The sequence below is a fragment of the Silene latifolia genome, chromosome 2 (genome assembly GCF_048544455.1).
Source record: "Silene latifolia isolate original U9 population chromosome 2, ASM4854445v1, whole genome shotgun sequence".
Classification (NCBI taxonomy): Eukaryota; Viridiplantae; Streptophyta; class Magnoliopsida; order Caryophyllales; family Caryophyllaceae; genus Silene; species Silene latifolia.
The window spans coordinates 181,783,543-181,797,789 of NC_133527.1; the positions used below are offsets into that span (position 1 = coordinate 181,783,543).

The window sequence follows — 14,247 nt, forward strand, 5'->3', positions numbered from 1 at the left end:
TAAACAATTTCTTAGCATCGGTATCTATCCCTAGGTCCTTCATTGTTTGGCTACAAATGAATTTAGTAGCATGAATTGGACGATTTTTAAATAAGAGGAACTTACCCTTTTGAGTACCGGAGGCAAAAACCAGATTAGGGAAGTCGGGATCCGGTAAGGTATCCGTCACTTGTGCCACCCCGAATTGAGCCGACTCCTCAATGGCCCTAGCCGTGTCCGCCCTTGTTCTTTTGGAAGCCATCTTCAAGTTAGGTGAAAAGGGAAGTATTTGTGTGGGTTGAATTGGGGAATTAGAGAGGAATTTATGTTGAGGGAGTGTAGAGAGAGAGAGTGAATTTTAGAGAGTGGTGGGAAAAAGGGTGGGTGAGCAAATAAATAGAAGGCGGAAAAAGGGCTGGGAGCCGGCTGGGTACCGGCCGCCGGTCGACCGGCTCTCGGTCATACAGCATTTTTTCAAAAAAATTCGATTTTTGAGTCAAAATGGACATGTCTCGGCGCCGGTCAGCTGACCGGCCGCCGGTCTGCCGGCTCTTGGTCATTCTCACTTCATTTTCTCATTTTTCGACTCTCAAAATTCGAGATGCCTCGGCGCCGGTCAGCCGACCGGCCGCCGGCCCTCCTTCCCAATGTCAGGCTTCAAAAAGGATCAAGTGACGACCATCTACCAAAATTGCAAGCTATATACAAATTCCATGGGTTGCCTCCCATGTAGCGCCCTTGTTTTACGTCGTAGGCTCGACCAAGTAAACAAGCCAACAAATTTTCATGATGAGGAAGAAAAAATCTCAATTCACTAGAAAGGTTTCAAGGGTCTTCATTTCCTTTTGGACGGGATTGCCAACATGATAGTGCTTTAATCTTTGACCGTTTACTTTAAAAGTTCGGTCTCCTTGGCTTATTTCAACCGCCCCATGAGGGAAAGATCGGACCACGGTGAAGGGTCCGGTCCACTTCGACCTCAATTTTCCGGAAAAGAACTTCAAACGGGTATCGTATAGAAGAACCAATTCCCCCTCCTTGAACTCCCTTCTAATTATGTGCTTGTCATGAAATCTTTTCGTCCTTTCCTTGTACAACTTGGCATTCTCATAGGCTTCTAGCCTAAATTCTTCCAATTCATTCAAATCGAGAAGTCTCTTCTCACCGGCCGTCTTCAAGTCATAGTTGAGATGCTTGATGGCCCAATATGCCTTATGTTCAAGTTCAACCGGCAAATGACAAGCCTTGCCATACACCAATCGGAATGGTGAGGTACCAATAGGTGTTTTGAAGGCCGTACGGTAAGCCCACAAAGCATCATCAATTTTCAAGGACCAATCTTTTCTTGACTTGTTCACGGTTCTCTCAAGTATAGTCTTCAACTCTCGGTTGGAAATCTCGGCTTGCCCATTAGCTTGAGGATGGTAGGCAAGACTCTTCCTTTGTTGCACTCCATACTTTTTCAACAAAGCTTCCAATGCTCTCTCTCCGAAATGAGTACCACGATCGCTAATGAGGACTCTCGGGACCCCAAACCTAGGAAAGATGACCTTTTGAAGTAGCTTGATCACTTCCTTAGCATCACAAGTCTTGGTTGGGATTGCCTCAACCCATTTGCTTACATAGTCGACCGCCACAAGGATGTACTCATTGCCGAATGAGGATGGGAAGGGACCTTGATAATCTATCCCCCACACATCAAAGAGCTCAACCTCAAGCATGAAATTCATGGGCATTTCATGTTTCCTTGTGATGTTGCCGCTCCTTTGGCATTTGTCACATCCTTTAACATAAAAGGCAACGTCACGGAATAGAGAGGGCCAAAATAAACCACATTGAAGTACTTTAGCGGCCGTCTTCTTGGAGCTTGCATGGCCACCACAAGGCAAGTCATGGCAATGGCTCATAATGGAGGTAGCTTCCTCTCTTGGAACACACCTTCTTATCATCCCATCGGCACAAGACTTGTACAAACATGGGTCATCCCAATAATAGTGCCTCACATCATGAAAGAATTTCTTTTTCTTGTGATAGTCATAGTCGTGTGGTATTATCCCGGAGACCAAATAATTCACTATATCCGCATACCACGGTGCTTCACCCAAACTTAGAGACAACAAGTGGTCATCGGGCAAGTGATCATTGATAGGAAGCCCATTGTCAACATTGAGGTTGATTAGCCGGGATAAATGGTCGGCCACCACATTTTCAACTCCTTTCTTATCCCTAATCTCCATGTCAAACTCTTGGAGGAGTAATATCCATCTAATCAACCGAGGCTTGGACTCTTTCTTGATGAGCAAGTGTCTCAAAGCAACATGATCGGTGAACACAATAACCTTAGCTCCCACCAAGTAGGTCCGGAACTTCTCCATTGCAAAAACCACGGCTAAGAGCTCCTTTTCCGTTGTTGAGTAATTTGTTTGAGCATCATTGATAGTGGGGATTTGCCGTCACTTCCCAATCAAAAACAATTTATAAAACCAAATAAAAGTAGTATTTATTCGGGTGTCGAACACGAAGATGGCGGGGGTTAGATACTTGGTTTGTTTAAGTCTTTAGTTTAGTCAAACAAAATAAGATGTTGATTTATCTAAAACTAAGATGCAAACAAGTTAAATTAAACTAAGTGGGATTGTATTCAATTGATGGAAAGCTAAGGTCTTTGGGTTCACAAAGGGCAATTAGGGGGAGAAACAAGGTCTAACAAGAAAATGGTAATAATGGTGGTCAAGGGTTTAAGACTAATTTCTTAGTCAACTTAAGCTCCTCAATAAGTTGTCACTTGATCGAGATGAACTAGCTACAAATAAAGCATTAAGACTACCCAATAGCATGAGCACCAAGACGGATCGAATGCATCAAAGAGAGATGTTCTAACTTTCATTAAAACTCATCTATAAGCACTTCTAAAACTATCTAATAGCACAATGCACCAAGGTAAGCCAAACATGTTAATGAAATGTCCAATTTTCATTGAGGCATTTCCACAAACACTTCAAATGCATTAAGAGTAGAAACCACATAATCACCCAATTCAAAAGGTTAACAACCCAAATTCATCCCCTTAATTACCCAAATTCCCCCTATGACCTTAGATAAGACTACTCACACATGTTCATGGGTGAGAAATTAACAACAAATTCCAACAAAACACAAGTAAACATTGCAAAATGATAAAGACTAATACTTTTGATGAATAATGATAAAACAACATAAGAAATGTAAACTAATGAAAGTAATGTAAACAAAAGATGAGAATTTTACCAACAAAGAGGAAAGTAACAATCTTGGATAATAATGGAAGAATGAATTTCTTCTAATCTTCAAATACAACCCAAAATACTAATTGTATACTAATGAGAGATGAAGAACTTAAATGAACAAAAGAAGAATTAAACTAATAATTAAAGAAAGATTACAACTTTTTATTGAATGAAAAATGAGAGAGTAAATATTAGGGTTCTTGAGTTATAATATAGAGAGACTAAAAACTAATCTAATTTGGTAGTGTCATGTCTCATGTAAGGTGGTGCCTTTATATACTACTTCTACTAATTACTACTACTAACAATAATAATAATAATAATTAATAATAATAATAATAGTTAATAATAATCTTAATAAAAGTCAACTAATTTTGACACATTGACCTCACAAAACTAAAGCCACCGTTCATCAACAATTGAAAAGGGTGAAGAAACCAAAGACGCACAAACGCAGCAATGGGAGCTTCTGCCGGTACACCGGCGGCCGGTGCGAGGTGCCGGCAGCGCGTAGCTTGAAGAAAAGGCGGAAATTCACTAGGTGTGTGTGGTTGCCGGTGGGGCGGCTGCCGGGGCACCGGCATAGGAACACAAATTGATGCGAGAATGTTGTTTGCGTTGTTGTATGCGGTTGCCAGTGTCTTGGTGCCGGTGGCTATGACCGTAGCGAGTCTTTCACAAAAAGAAGGGAAAATTAATGTTGCGGCTACCGGTAGGGAGGACGGTCACGGGGTACCAAGATAGGATCACAAAACTTCAAAATAGCTATGTTTTCATCGATTTGAGTGGGTCAAACTTGAACTCGATTGCTCTGATCTTCTCTTCTTCATTCCTTTTGATTGAGGATTCGATGGAGTCGAACCTGAGGTCGGTTTTGATACCGAAATTGAAGAGTAGGTGGGTCAATGGTGGTTTTGATGTTGGATTCGGGTTTCAGTGTGATTGAATGAGGGTGATGAAAATGGTGATTGAAGTGAGTGAAGGGAGTAATGGTGGTTGTTAATGGAGGCGAGAATGGCGGAGATCAGCTTTGATGATGATGGTGGGTGAAGTATGAATGCAGGGATGGTGGTTTTGTGGTGGAGCTCGGGTTTGATGCCGAGTGGGATTGTGGAGCAGCAAGGGCAGAGGAGTTGTAAATGGTTCGAGTAGGTGTCGGGTTATGGTTGTTAATGGTGATGAAAATGGTGAAGTCGTGTGATGATGATGAGGATAAAGAATGATTAATGGTGGTGAATGGTGATGGAAGAGGACGGAGTTGCAGGGGAAGCTGCTGCTGCTGCATGTTGTTATTTGGATGATGACGATGGTATGGTGGATTGATGACGGGTTGAGTTTGTTGTTGTGTGTTAATGGTGATGTCGGGGTAATAACAGTGGACCAGTGGTGATGGTGAATGGGTTTCGAAATGCAGGGGATGGTGAAATTGATGGTAGTGAAGGTGTATTGCTTCAGGTGGTTTAATGGAGGAGGTGGCGAGATGGGTTTGTTGATGGAGGAATGTTCAGTTGCAGGTATGGTGAATGGGGATGCAGGGGAGCAGCCGAGGGATGCAGGTGAATGGTAATTGGAGTGAAAGGCGAGTATTGAAGGTGATGATGGTGAGAGGTTGATTGCAGGTTGAAGACGGTGGGTTAATGGTGATTGATTGTGGGACGAATGCAGGTCGTGGTAATGGCGAAATGAAATGGTGGAAGTCGGGTTCGGGTTTGAGTCCAGAGGTGATGTCGGGTTGATTGGTGGGGTTAACGTGGTGAAGGCAGTGGATTGATGGTGGGAGGAAGACGGGTTTGGAGTTGCAGCTGGTAGTTTGGAGGTGCAAAAATGATGGTGATGGTGCGATTTGTGACGGAAATGGAGGTTGATGGTGAAGATGCATGGAAATGAAGGGTTGACTTTGTCTTTATCACCTTTGATTAATGCATTGACCCGCCACTTTGACTCGACTTTCCGTGTCATTATTCCGCCTCACCTACAATTTATCAAAATAAAGTAATATTAATATTAATATTAAATAAAACCGACTAAATGTTAAATATAACTAATACGACTAATAAATATATATCAGTAAATTAAAATAACAATGTGAATATTACAATAAAAATACGATTAATTATTAAACATGACAAAGACAACTAATTATTATACATTAGCAAATAAATGAGCTTTTTAAATCATTTAAGCACGCAAAATCGAGTCGGAATAAGGTATAAATGAGGGGTAAAATATGACTAAAATGCTACTTATCAATCATCTAGAGTTTTGCTTGCATAATGAATTGCATGCACCTTTCCATTCTTCCTTTGGCCTAATACCGCGCCCAAGGCATGATCGCTCGCATCACACATCAACTCAAACGGCAAGCTCCAATCCGGAGGTTGTATAATTGGAGCACTTGTCAAAGCTTCCTTCAACCTATTAAAAGCATCAAGACACCGGTTAGAAAACAAGAAAGGGGTATCTTTGGCTAACAACTCGGTCAAGGGTCTCGCGATCTTAGAGAAGTCCTTGATGAAGCGGCGATAAAAGCCCGCATGACCAAGGAAACTTCTCACCCCCTTAACATTGGTGGGAGGTGGGAGACTAGCTATGACCTCTATCTTAGCCTTATCAACTTCAATTCCTCGGTTGGACACTATGTGTCCCAACACAACACCTTCTTGTACCATGAAATGGCACTTCTCCCAATTGAGTACAAGGTTAGACTCTTGACATTTACTCAAAACTTTCTCCAAATTCATCAAACAATTTTCAAAACTTTTCCCAACAACCGAGAAATCATCCATGAAAACTTCCATTTCTTGTTCAATGAAATCGGAGAAAATTGACATCATAGCTCTTTGAAAGGTAGAGGGAGCATTACATAGCCCAAACGGCATCCTCCTATATGCATAGGTGCCGAATGGGCAAGTAAAGGTGGTCTTCTCTTGGTCACTTGGATGGATAGGGATTTGGAAAAATCCCGAATAGCCATCCAAGAAGCAAAAATAGTTGTGTTGAGCTAATCTTTCTAGCATTTGATCCATGAACGGTAAAGGAAAGTGATCCTTCCGGGTGGACTTGTTCAACTTCCTATAGTCCACGCACATTCTCCACCCGGTTACCGTTCTTGTAGGAATCAATTCATTCTTGTCATTTCGCACTACCGTCATGCCTCCCTTTTTGGGAACTACATGAACCGGGCTTACCCACCTACTATCCGAAATAGGATAGATAATGCCCGCGTCAAGTAGCTTAAGGACTTCTTTCCTTACAACCTCTTTCATGATGGGGTTAAGCCTTCTTTGTGGCTCAATTGAGGATGCGTCCTCATTTTCAAGAAGAATTTTATGAGTACACAAAGAGGGACTAATCCCTTTGAGGTCACCAATAGTGTACCCAAGGACACCCTTGAACCTTTTGAGCAAAGAAATGAGTTTTGAGGTTTGGGTGTCATCAAGTGCACTATTGATGATGACGGGAAAAGTGGAATTATCTCCTAGAAATTCATACTTCAAAGAAGAGGGAAGAGGTTTAAGTTCAACCGTAGGAGGAGGCGTGGAACTCTCCTCCTTCTTACCGACTTCCAACACTTCAAATTTGGGTGCTTGTTCATGAATAGGAGCCGAATCCAACATCCATACATATGCAAGAGTCTCAACGTCTTTGTCATCGACCTCATACCCACTAACAAGACAAGTTTCTAAAGGATCCATAGAGGAAGCTTTTGGGTCATGCTCCTCCATGGGATTCTCAAGAATGTCAACAATGCAACAAGTGTCACCTAGAGAAGGAGCTTCCATGGACTTGTGGAGTTCAAATTCCACTCTATCTTCACCCACTTGTAAAGACAACTTGCCACTCTTTACATCGATCATAGCTCCACCGGTAGCAAGGCAAGGTCGGCCCAAAATAATAGGCACATTGTAATCCTCCGGCATATCCATCACAAAGAAATCACATGGTATGACAAGCTTCCCAACTACCAAGGGTACATCTTCAATCACACCAATGGGAAATTTGACCGACCGATCGGCAAGTTGAAGTGAAACTCTAGTAGGTTTCAAATCTCCCAAATCAAGCCTCTTGAAGATTGAAAGTGGCATGAGGCTCACACTAGCCCCCAAATCACACAAAGCTCTTTTAATAGCCACCCCTTGGATAGAACAAGGGATAGAGAAGCTCCCTGGATCTTCTAGCTTGTTAGGAAGCTTGTTGGTGTGAGTGAGTATAGCACTACATTCCTTAGAGAGGTTGATGGTTTGCACCTCTCCATTCTTCTTCTTCAAGGTGACAAGTTCTTTAAGAAACTTGCCATAAGATGGAATTTCGGTAATCATATCAAGGAAAGGAATAGTTACATTCATTCCCTTCAAGATCTCAACAAACTTCTCATATTTCTTTTCAATTCTAGGCCTTGAAAGCCTTTGTGGAAAGGGTACCGGTGCTACATACTCCCTTGGTGGTGGAGTACATTCTTTGGCCTTAGTTGCAATTGGCTCATCTTGCTTTGGAGGATCAACCATCTCCACCTCCTTAGACTTCTCCACCACAATCTCATCTTCTTTCACAATCTCAACCGGGTGCTCTTTCACAACTTCATTAGTCACCCTCTTCCTCTTCCACTTAGGAGATTTCTCAACCTCCTCCAATTGCTTACCACTCCTCAAAAACACCGCATTCATCTCCCTTGGGTTAACCGTATTACCCGGAAACTTCCCCGGATTTTGAGCCAATTGACTCAATTGTTGAGAAATTTGGGCCACATGAGTTTCCGTAGCCTTTTGTGATGCCCGTATTTCATCATTCACCCGGTTTTGTGAGGCAATGTGGTTATCAAGCTTTGAGTCGGATTTTTGATTTGCAATAACCAATTGTTCAAAAGCTTGTTCCCAAGATGGTTTTGGAGGGGTTTGGAAGTTTTGGTTTTGTGGTTGGAAATTTTGGGTTTGTTGTTGATTGAAATTTTGCCCCTTGAAACCCCCAAATGGTTGTTGGTTTTGGGTGATGAATTGTTTTCCTTGGACCAGGGTGGAATTTGTCTTTGGAATTGAGAGTTTTGATTGAACCTTGGTTGTTGTTGAGGTTGGGAAGTGGTGGGATTTTGAATGTTTTGTGAAGCATAAGACAAGAAAGGGTGAGTTCTTTTTCCATTGACAAATTGATTGTTGTTGTTATTGTTGAACCCTTGCCTTGCACTAGTTGATTCCCAAATCCCGTTTACTTGCTCATAGCTCTCCTCTTGGAGGGGTGCAATCAAGGGACACCCAATGGGAGTATGCCCTTGTTCACCACACAACTCACAAGACAAGACTTGCCTCATATCGGAGCCTTTGGGTTTTGAATTTAGCAAAGCAACTTGTTGGGTGAGTTCATCTAGCATACCCTTAACCTCCACATTCAAAACCGAATTAGAATCCTTGCTCTTGCCCTTCCTCATTTGCCTATCACTTCCCCATTCCATAGTTCTTGAGGCCATCTCCTCAATTAGTTCCTTTGCCGCTTTATGCCCCAAAATGTCTAAGGCACCTTTTCCCGATCCCGCATCCAATGAAAGCCTAAGGTCTTGAGTCAACCCTTTGTAGAAATTGTTCACTAGCTCGGCCTCGGAGATGCCATGGTGTGGGCATAACCGTTGGAGCTTCTTGTACCGTTCCCATGCCTCATATAAGGTCTCATCCTCTTCTTGAGTAAAGCTTTGTAATTCACTCTTGACTTTGGCCGTTCTTGAGGGTGGGAAATATTTGTTCAAAAATGCCGAAGCCAACTCATCCCATGTCTTGAAGGAATCCGGGTCACAATTCTTCAACCAATCCTTGGCCGAACCCCTAAGAGAACGGGGGAACAACCTAAGGCGAACCGCGTCATCGGAAACTCCATTGGACTTGTACATATCACAATTTTCAAGGAAATCATTTAAATGATCATTTGGGTTCTCCAAGGGACCTCCTCCAAATTGGTTGTCTTGAACAAGGTTGAGCAAGGCATTTTTAATCTCAAAGTTATTAGCTTGAATTCGTGGCCTTTGGATGCTTGGATTGACTATGTGCTTAGGAGCCATAGTGTCTCTTATCGGAACCGGATCACCCATGGTGTTAGGCTCTTCTTCTAAAACCCCAAAAGGATTTTCAAACACTTCGGTAGCTTCTTGGTGATTAGCTTCTTCAATTGGTGGTATATCTAGAAAACCCCTTCTTCTTAATGAATTAAGTCTTCTTGCCGTAGCTTCGATTTCAAGATCAATAGGATATGTTGGTTGACCTCTTCTTTGTCGCCTACTCATGCAAAAGACCTAAGCACTCGAAAGAAAGGATTAGTAACGAAGGACTTAGTCTAAACTAGAACAAAAACGATTAATATCAAGCCGTACTCCCCGGCAACGGCGCCAAAAACTTGATGGTCTCAAGTTAAACCTCGCAAGTGCACGATTTTATCGTTGTACACTCTAGAGGGTCGATCCACAAGGAGTAGGGGTGATTACTAATTGTCTATATTCTTGAGCTTAGCTAAGTCGATAGATAACAAAGAGGGTAGTAACAAACTAACGCTAAACTAACAAATTTAAAGACAAACAACAAGATAAGGTAAAAACAAGCTAAAGGTAGGAGATAGATCAAATAAAGAGAAAGGCTAGAACTCGGTCCGACCATGAATATGAGTAATTCCATATACTAATCGTCTCGGCTAATCAAAAGGGGTAGAAAGGTAAGGGGGAGATGACTCTAATTCGCCTAGAACCTCCCTTCCGGTCTCGCACTAGGACACTAGCTACTCCGACTAACCCCCCTCCCGGGTTCGAAAGCCGGACTCCCTAACTCAAAACCCGACAACCCCAAGAACATGCATTTTCCCAAGGAGGTCAAGTAAATGGTCAAGGTCATTAAGCCCTCATCATATTCCGGGTCATCCCACTCCCCCTTCCGGAGGTCGATTTCAAACACTAGCCTAGAGGCACCCTCCCTCGGTTCTCCCTTCCGGTCTCAACCTTAGTTGGTGACAAGGGTCGGTCCCCAAATACTCGACTAACAACCTAACCAACTTCCGTTGGTGGACAAGGGTCAAAAGCCGACACTACCCGGAGACCAAATCTTAAGCATGAAAATTCCCCAAGACTACCCTAACCAATTTTCCCCTCAAATTAGCCTTGGTGACAATTAATTAGTGAAATTACCCATATCGGGCCAAACCGAGTCCTAGAAGGAGACTACTCACTAATCATGGTCCTAATTGCAAAATAAACAATAAAGATGGAATCTTTGGTCACAAACATGGTGGGAAGATGAATTTTACCACTAAACATGCAATAATCCAACAATAGTTGTAGAGAAAGATGATTTAATCTAATAACAAGAGTGATTAAACTAAAAGACACAATCTTTACCCAAATCAACTCAAAGATTAAGTCTTTGAGGACAACTAACCAAGGATGAACAAATGAAAGAGAGAAGAGAGAAAGATGAACAATACAAAGATGAACAATGATGAAAATAAGAACAACAAACAAACAACAACAACAATTTTAACATAAACAATCAAAAACTTGAAGGAAGAACAAAATGTAAACAAATGGGAAAAAGGAGAGAAATAATACCAATCAAATAGTAAGAAAGGAATTAGGATAGAAAATTAAAGAAGGAGAAACCTTCAATTCTTCTTACAACCCAACTCCAATTACTAATTAATTGAAGAACTAGACTAATTAAGGAATGATTAGGGAAAGATTAGTGAAATAATTAACAAAGTTTGAAACTTGGAAAGGGAAATAATTCAGATCTAGGGTTGTGTGTCAAAACACCGAATTTTGGGGGTATTTATAGTGTCCTCCTACTTAAGTTACAAAAAGGGGAAATTAATACAAAACACGTGTAGCAGTGACCGCCAGCCGGTCGACCGGCGGCCGGCTGCCCATCCGGCGCCGAGGAATCTCAAATTTGAAGCTCGAAATTGGCAATATGACAGCCCGCCGGTCGGCCGGCGGCCGGCTACCCGGCTCAGGGTCACTCTTCGTCTTTTCCTCCTCTTTCTTCCTTGCTATCTTCCTCTTGTGCCTTGTTTCTTCCCAAATTTCCTCTAGCTAGCTCAATTACCTACAATAGAGCACCGGAATCGATAGTAGCGGGAATATGGAGCAAAATGCAAGAAAAAAGGCCTAAGATCGTGCCTAAGTAGTCCAAAAGATTAGCAAAAGGAAGGGTAAAAAGGGGCCGAATGTTCATTCATCAACCTCTTCGTCCTCCCGATTCCGTTGAGATGCGTTTGCCTTACTATTGCTCCCAATCATACGGCGAAAAATGTTCGGCATAATCACTGCATGTTAACAATTCAAATCGTTAGTATATATAAACAATTGAAAAAAACACTATGGAAAACTGTGAACTAATTACCACTTGCCTCTTCTATAATGCATTTTATTGGGTGAATTGAGAGGTTTCTTATAACCAAATCTTGAAAATTGAAACACACTATTGATGTTAAGCTAAAACGACATGTATAAAACAAAAAACCAAATAGCTTAGAACGACAAGTAATAAAAAACGGAGGGCATATTTTATTGAATGTTTAATAATTGTACAATTACAACTAGTCCTCCTCACTATCACTATCACTACAAATCAAAAACGGGTTCATCATCCGAAAAAAGCACTCCCACTTCTTCCTCTCGATTCCTCATTTTCGTATCTAATGAGTTCTTCAACTTCATCTTCATCCCCTTCTTCTTCGACGTCTCTGTCATATTCCCCTTGACCTCTTTCCACTGTCACTTCGTATACATCTTCATCATCTGTATCTTCCAACAAAATCGGTGAAATTGAGTGATCATTCACAACCACATCTTCTTGAAAGACACTTTCTTCAATAGGAGCATCAACTTGTGATCTTGCCTTGGTTTTAAAAACCGCGGACCACGGAATACCTTGATTACCTTTCTTAATGGTTGGATAAGGAGCATAACAAACTTGATCGACTTGAAAAGTTGCCACAAATGGGTTATGTCCACGAAGTTTCTTTTTCTCGTTTACATCTACAAGTCCATAAACCTTATGGATACTAAGTCCTTGTGGGGAATTATCAAGCCAATCACATTTAAACAATATAACCCTATAAACCCTTTGCTCGGCATAATAAGAAAGCTCAATTACTTCATTTAGGGTTCCATAGTAGTCCAACTCTTGATTGAATTCACAGAAACCCCATTGCTTAACGTAGACTTGAAACATCAACTCCCTCCTTATAAGCTCGAAACTTATAGCCGTTGATGGAATACCGTCTCCAAGACTTCACCATGTTACTAGGACCCAATGCTAAAGCTATTATTAGATGATCCTTCAATCTATGAACCTATGAATAAAAAAATGTTAATTAAGTTGTTATATTTTTTTCAATATCTAATAAGAAATCTAAATGTATAGTTCAATTTCAAAGAAAATGTATCATCACTTACTTGATTTCGGAACTATTTCGGAAAACTTTTCTCATGTGATGCCCAAACATCATCGAGGAGGATGTGACATCGGAAAATTGATTTTGATATGTGCCTCAAATTCCTATAAGTAGGGAAAGCATGTTTTAGTTATGTATTAATTACCTATAAATTCGATCTAATTTGATAATTAAAAAACAATTGAGTAATGATGAAGTATTAACTTACTTTTCATAAGTATCTAAAAAATCTCCACAGTTCCTTAGCACATAAAAATGAGCTTCTTCATACTCTTTCTCGAGTTAAGTACCTCGTATACATTTTTAGGTTGTAGTTCCCATGTCATCATTGAATAACTCGGGTAACTTAGATTTCAACTGGTCATCGGAATTTACACCAACATCTAAGTCTTTTGCTTTTGTGTCAATGTGATCTTCGAAATAAAAAGAAGTAAATTTGAAATTTCCTCTAACAAAAAAGCGTTGCATATTGAACCCTCCACCCGAGCTTTGTTGCCAATCTTTTTTTATATGATTAAGAAATCTCTCAAATGGATACATCCATCGATATTGGACAGGTCCTCCAACTTTTGCTTCATAAGGTAGGTGAAGAGGCAAATGCTCCATGGAATTGAAAAAAGACGGGGGAAATATCTTCTCTAACTTGCATATTATCTCCGCAATGTTTGACTCTAGACGTTCCATAGAATCAACTCTAATCGTAGAAGTACACAGGTCTCTAAAAAATTGGCTTATCTCAGTTATTGCATTCCAAGGACCTGTCGGGAGCAACTCTTTCAAGGCAACGGGGAGTAGTCGTTCCATAAAGACATGACAATCATTTAGATCATTTTCAGGACAATAAGGACAGGCACGATATCCACTTGTGGACCAACCAGAAAGCATGCCATATGCCGGAAAATCGTTGATCGTCCACATTAATGCAGCCTTTAATTGAAAATTTTGTTTCTTAGAGACATCATAGGCAAGTCCTTCATTCTGATCTTTCAATCTTTTCAATTCTTTATCAGAAGCATCAACTATTTTAGGCAAGTCTTTTACGGATTCCCACACTTCATCACCCGTTAGTTTCGATGCGGCTATGCGATTCTCAGTTTTTCTGTTTTTAAGAAAATGCTTACAATTGTCGCGGAAAGGATGATCAGGTGTTAAGAACTCACGGTGACAATCAAACCAACAAACCTTTTTGCTATTTTTAAGCCAAAAAGATCTATGATCATTTTCAGGACAATAAGGACAGACACGATATCCACTTGTGGACCAACCGAAAAAGCATGCCATATGCCGGAAAATCGTTGATCGTCCACATTAATGCAGCCTTTAATTGAAAATTTTGTTTCTTAGAGACATCATAGGTGTCCACGCCGGTTTCCCAAAGTTGTTTCAACTCTTTGATCAACGGTTGGAGGAAAACATCTAAATTTGTTTTCGGATTCTTAGGACCGGGAACTAGCACATGACATAAGAATGTAAATTGTCTCTTCATGCATAACCAAGGAGGTAAGTTGTACGGAGTCACAATCACGGGCCAACAAGAGTATTTCGTCCCAAAGCGCCCAAAAGGTTGAAATCCATCCGTACA

The 14,247-nt window shown here is 41.1% G+C and overlaps 2 protein-coding genes and 1 non-coding gene across 3 annotated transcripts in view; 2 read left to right on the top strand and 1 right to left on the bottom strand.

Annotated features, from left to right (window-relative positions):
- LOC141643587 (vacuolar sorting protein 39) overlaps positions 1 to 14,247 on the top strand; it is a 64,501-nt gene that overhangs the window by 37,719 nt on the left and 12,535 nt on the right. The gene's annotated exons all lie outside the window — the stretch shown is intronic.
- On the bottom strand, positions 786 to 9,507 carry LOC141641739 (uncharacterized). The gene is made up of 5 exons (XM_074450387.1): positions 8,983 to 9,507; positions 8,449 to 8,868; positions 6,500 to 8,065; positions 5,503 to 6,403; positions 786 to 2,416 (listed from the first exon to the last, which is right to left on the bottom strand). The coding sequence occupies exons 1-5, from the start codon at positions 9,505 to 9,507 to the stop codon at positions 786 to 788; spliced, it is 5,043 nt and encodes a 1,680-aa protein (XP_074306488.1).
- On the top strand, positions 8,837 to 8,943 carry LOC141644789 (small nucleolar RNA R71). Its single transcript, XR_012544396.1, has one exon. It is a non-coding gene; the product is annotated as a small nucleolar RNA R71 (small nucleolar RNA).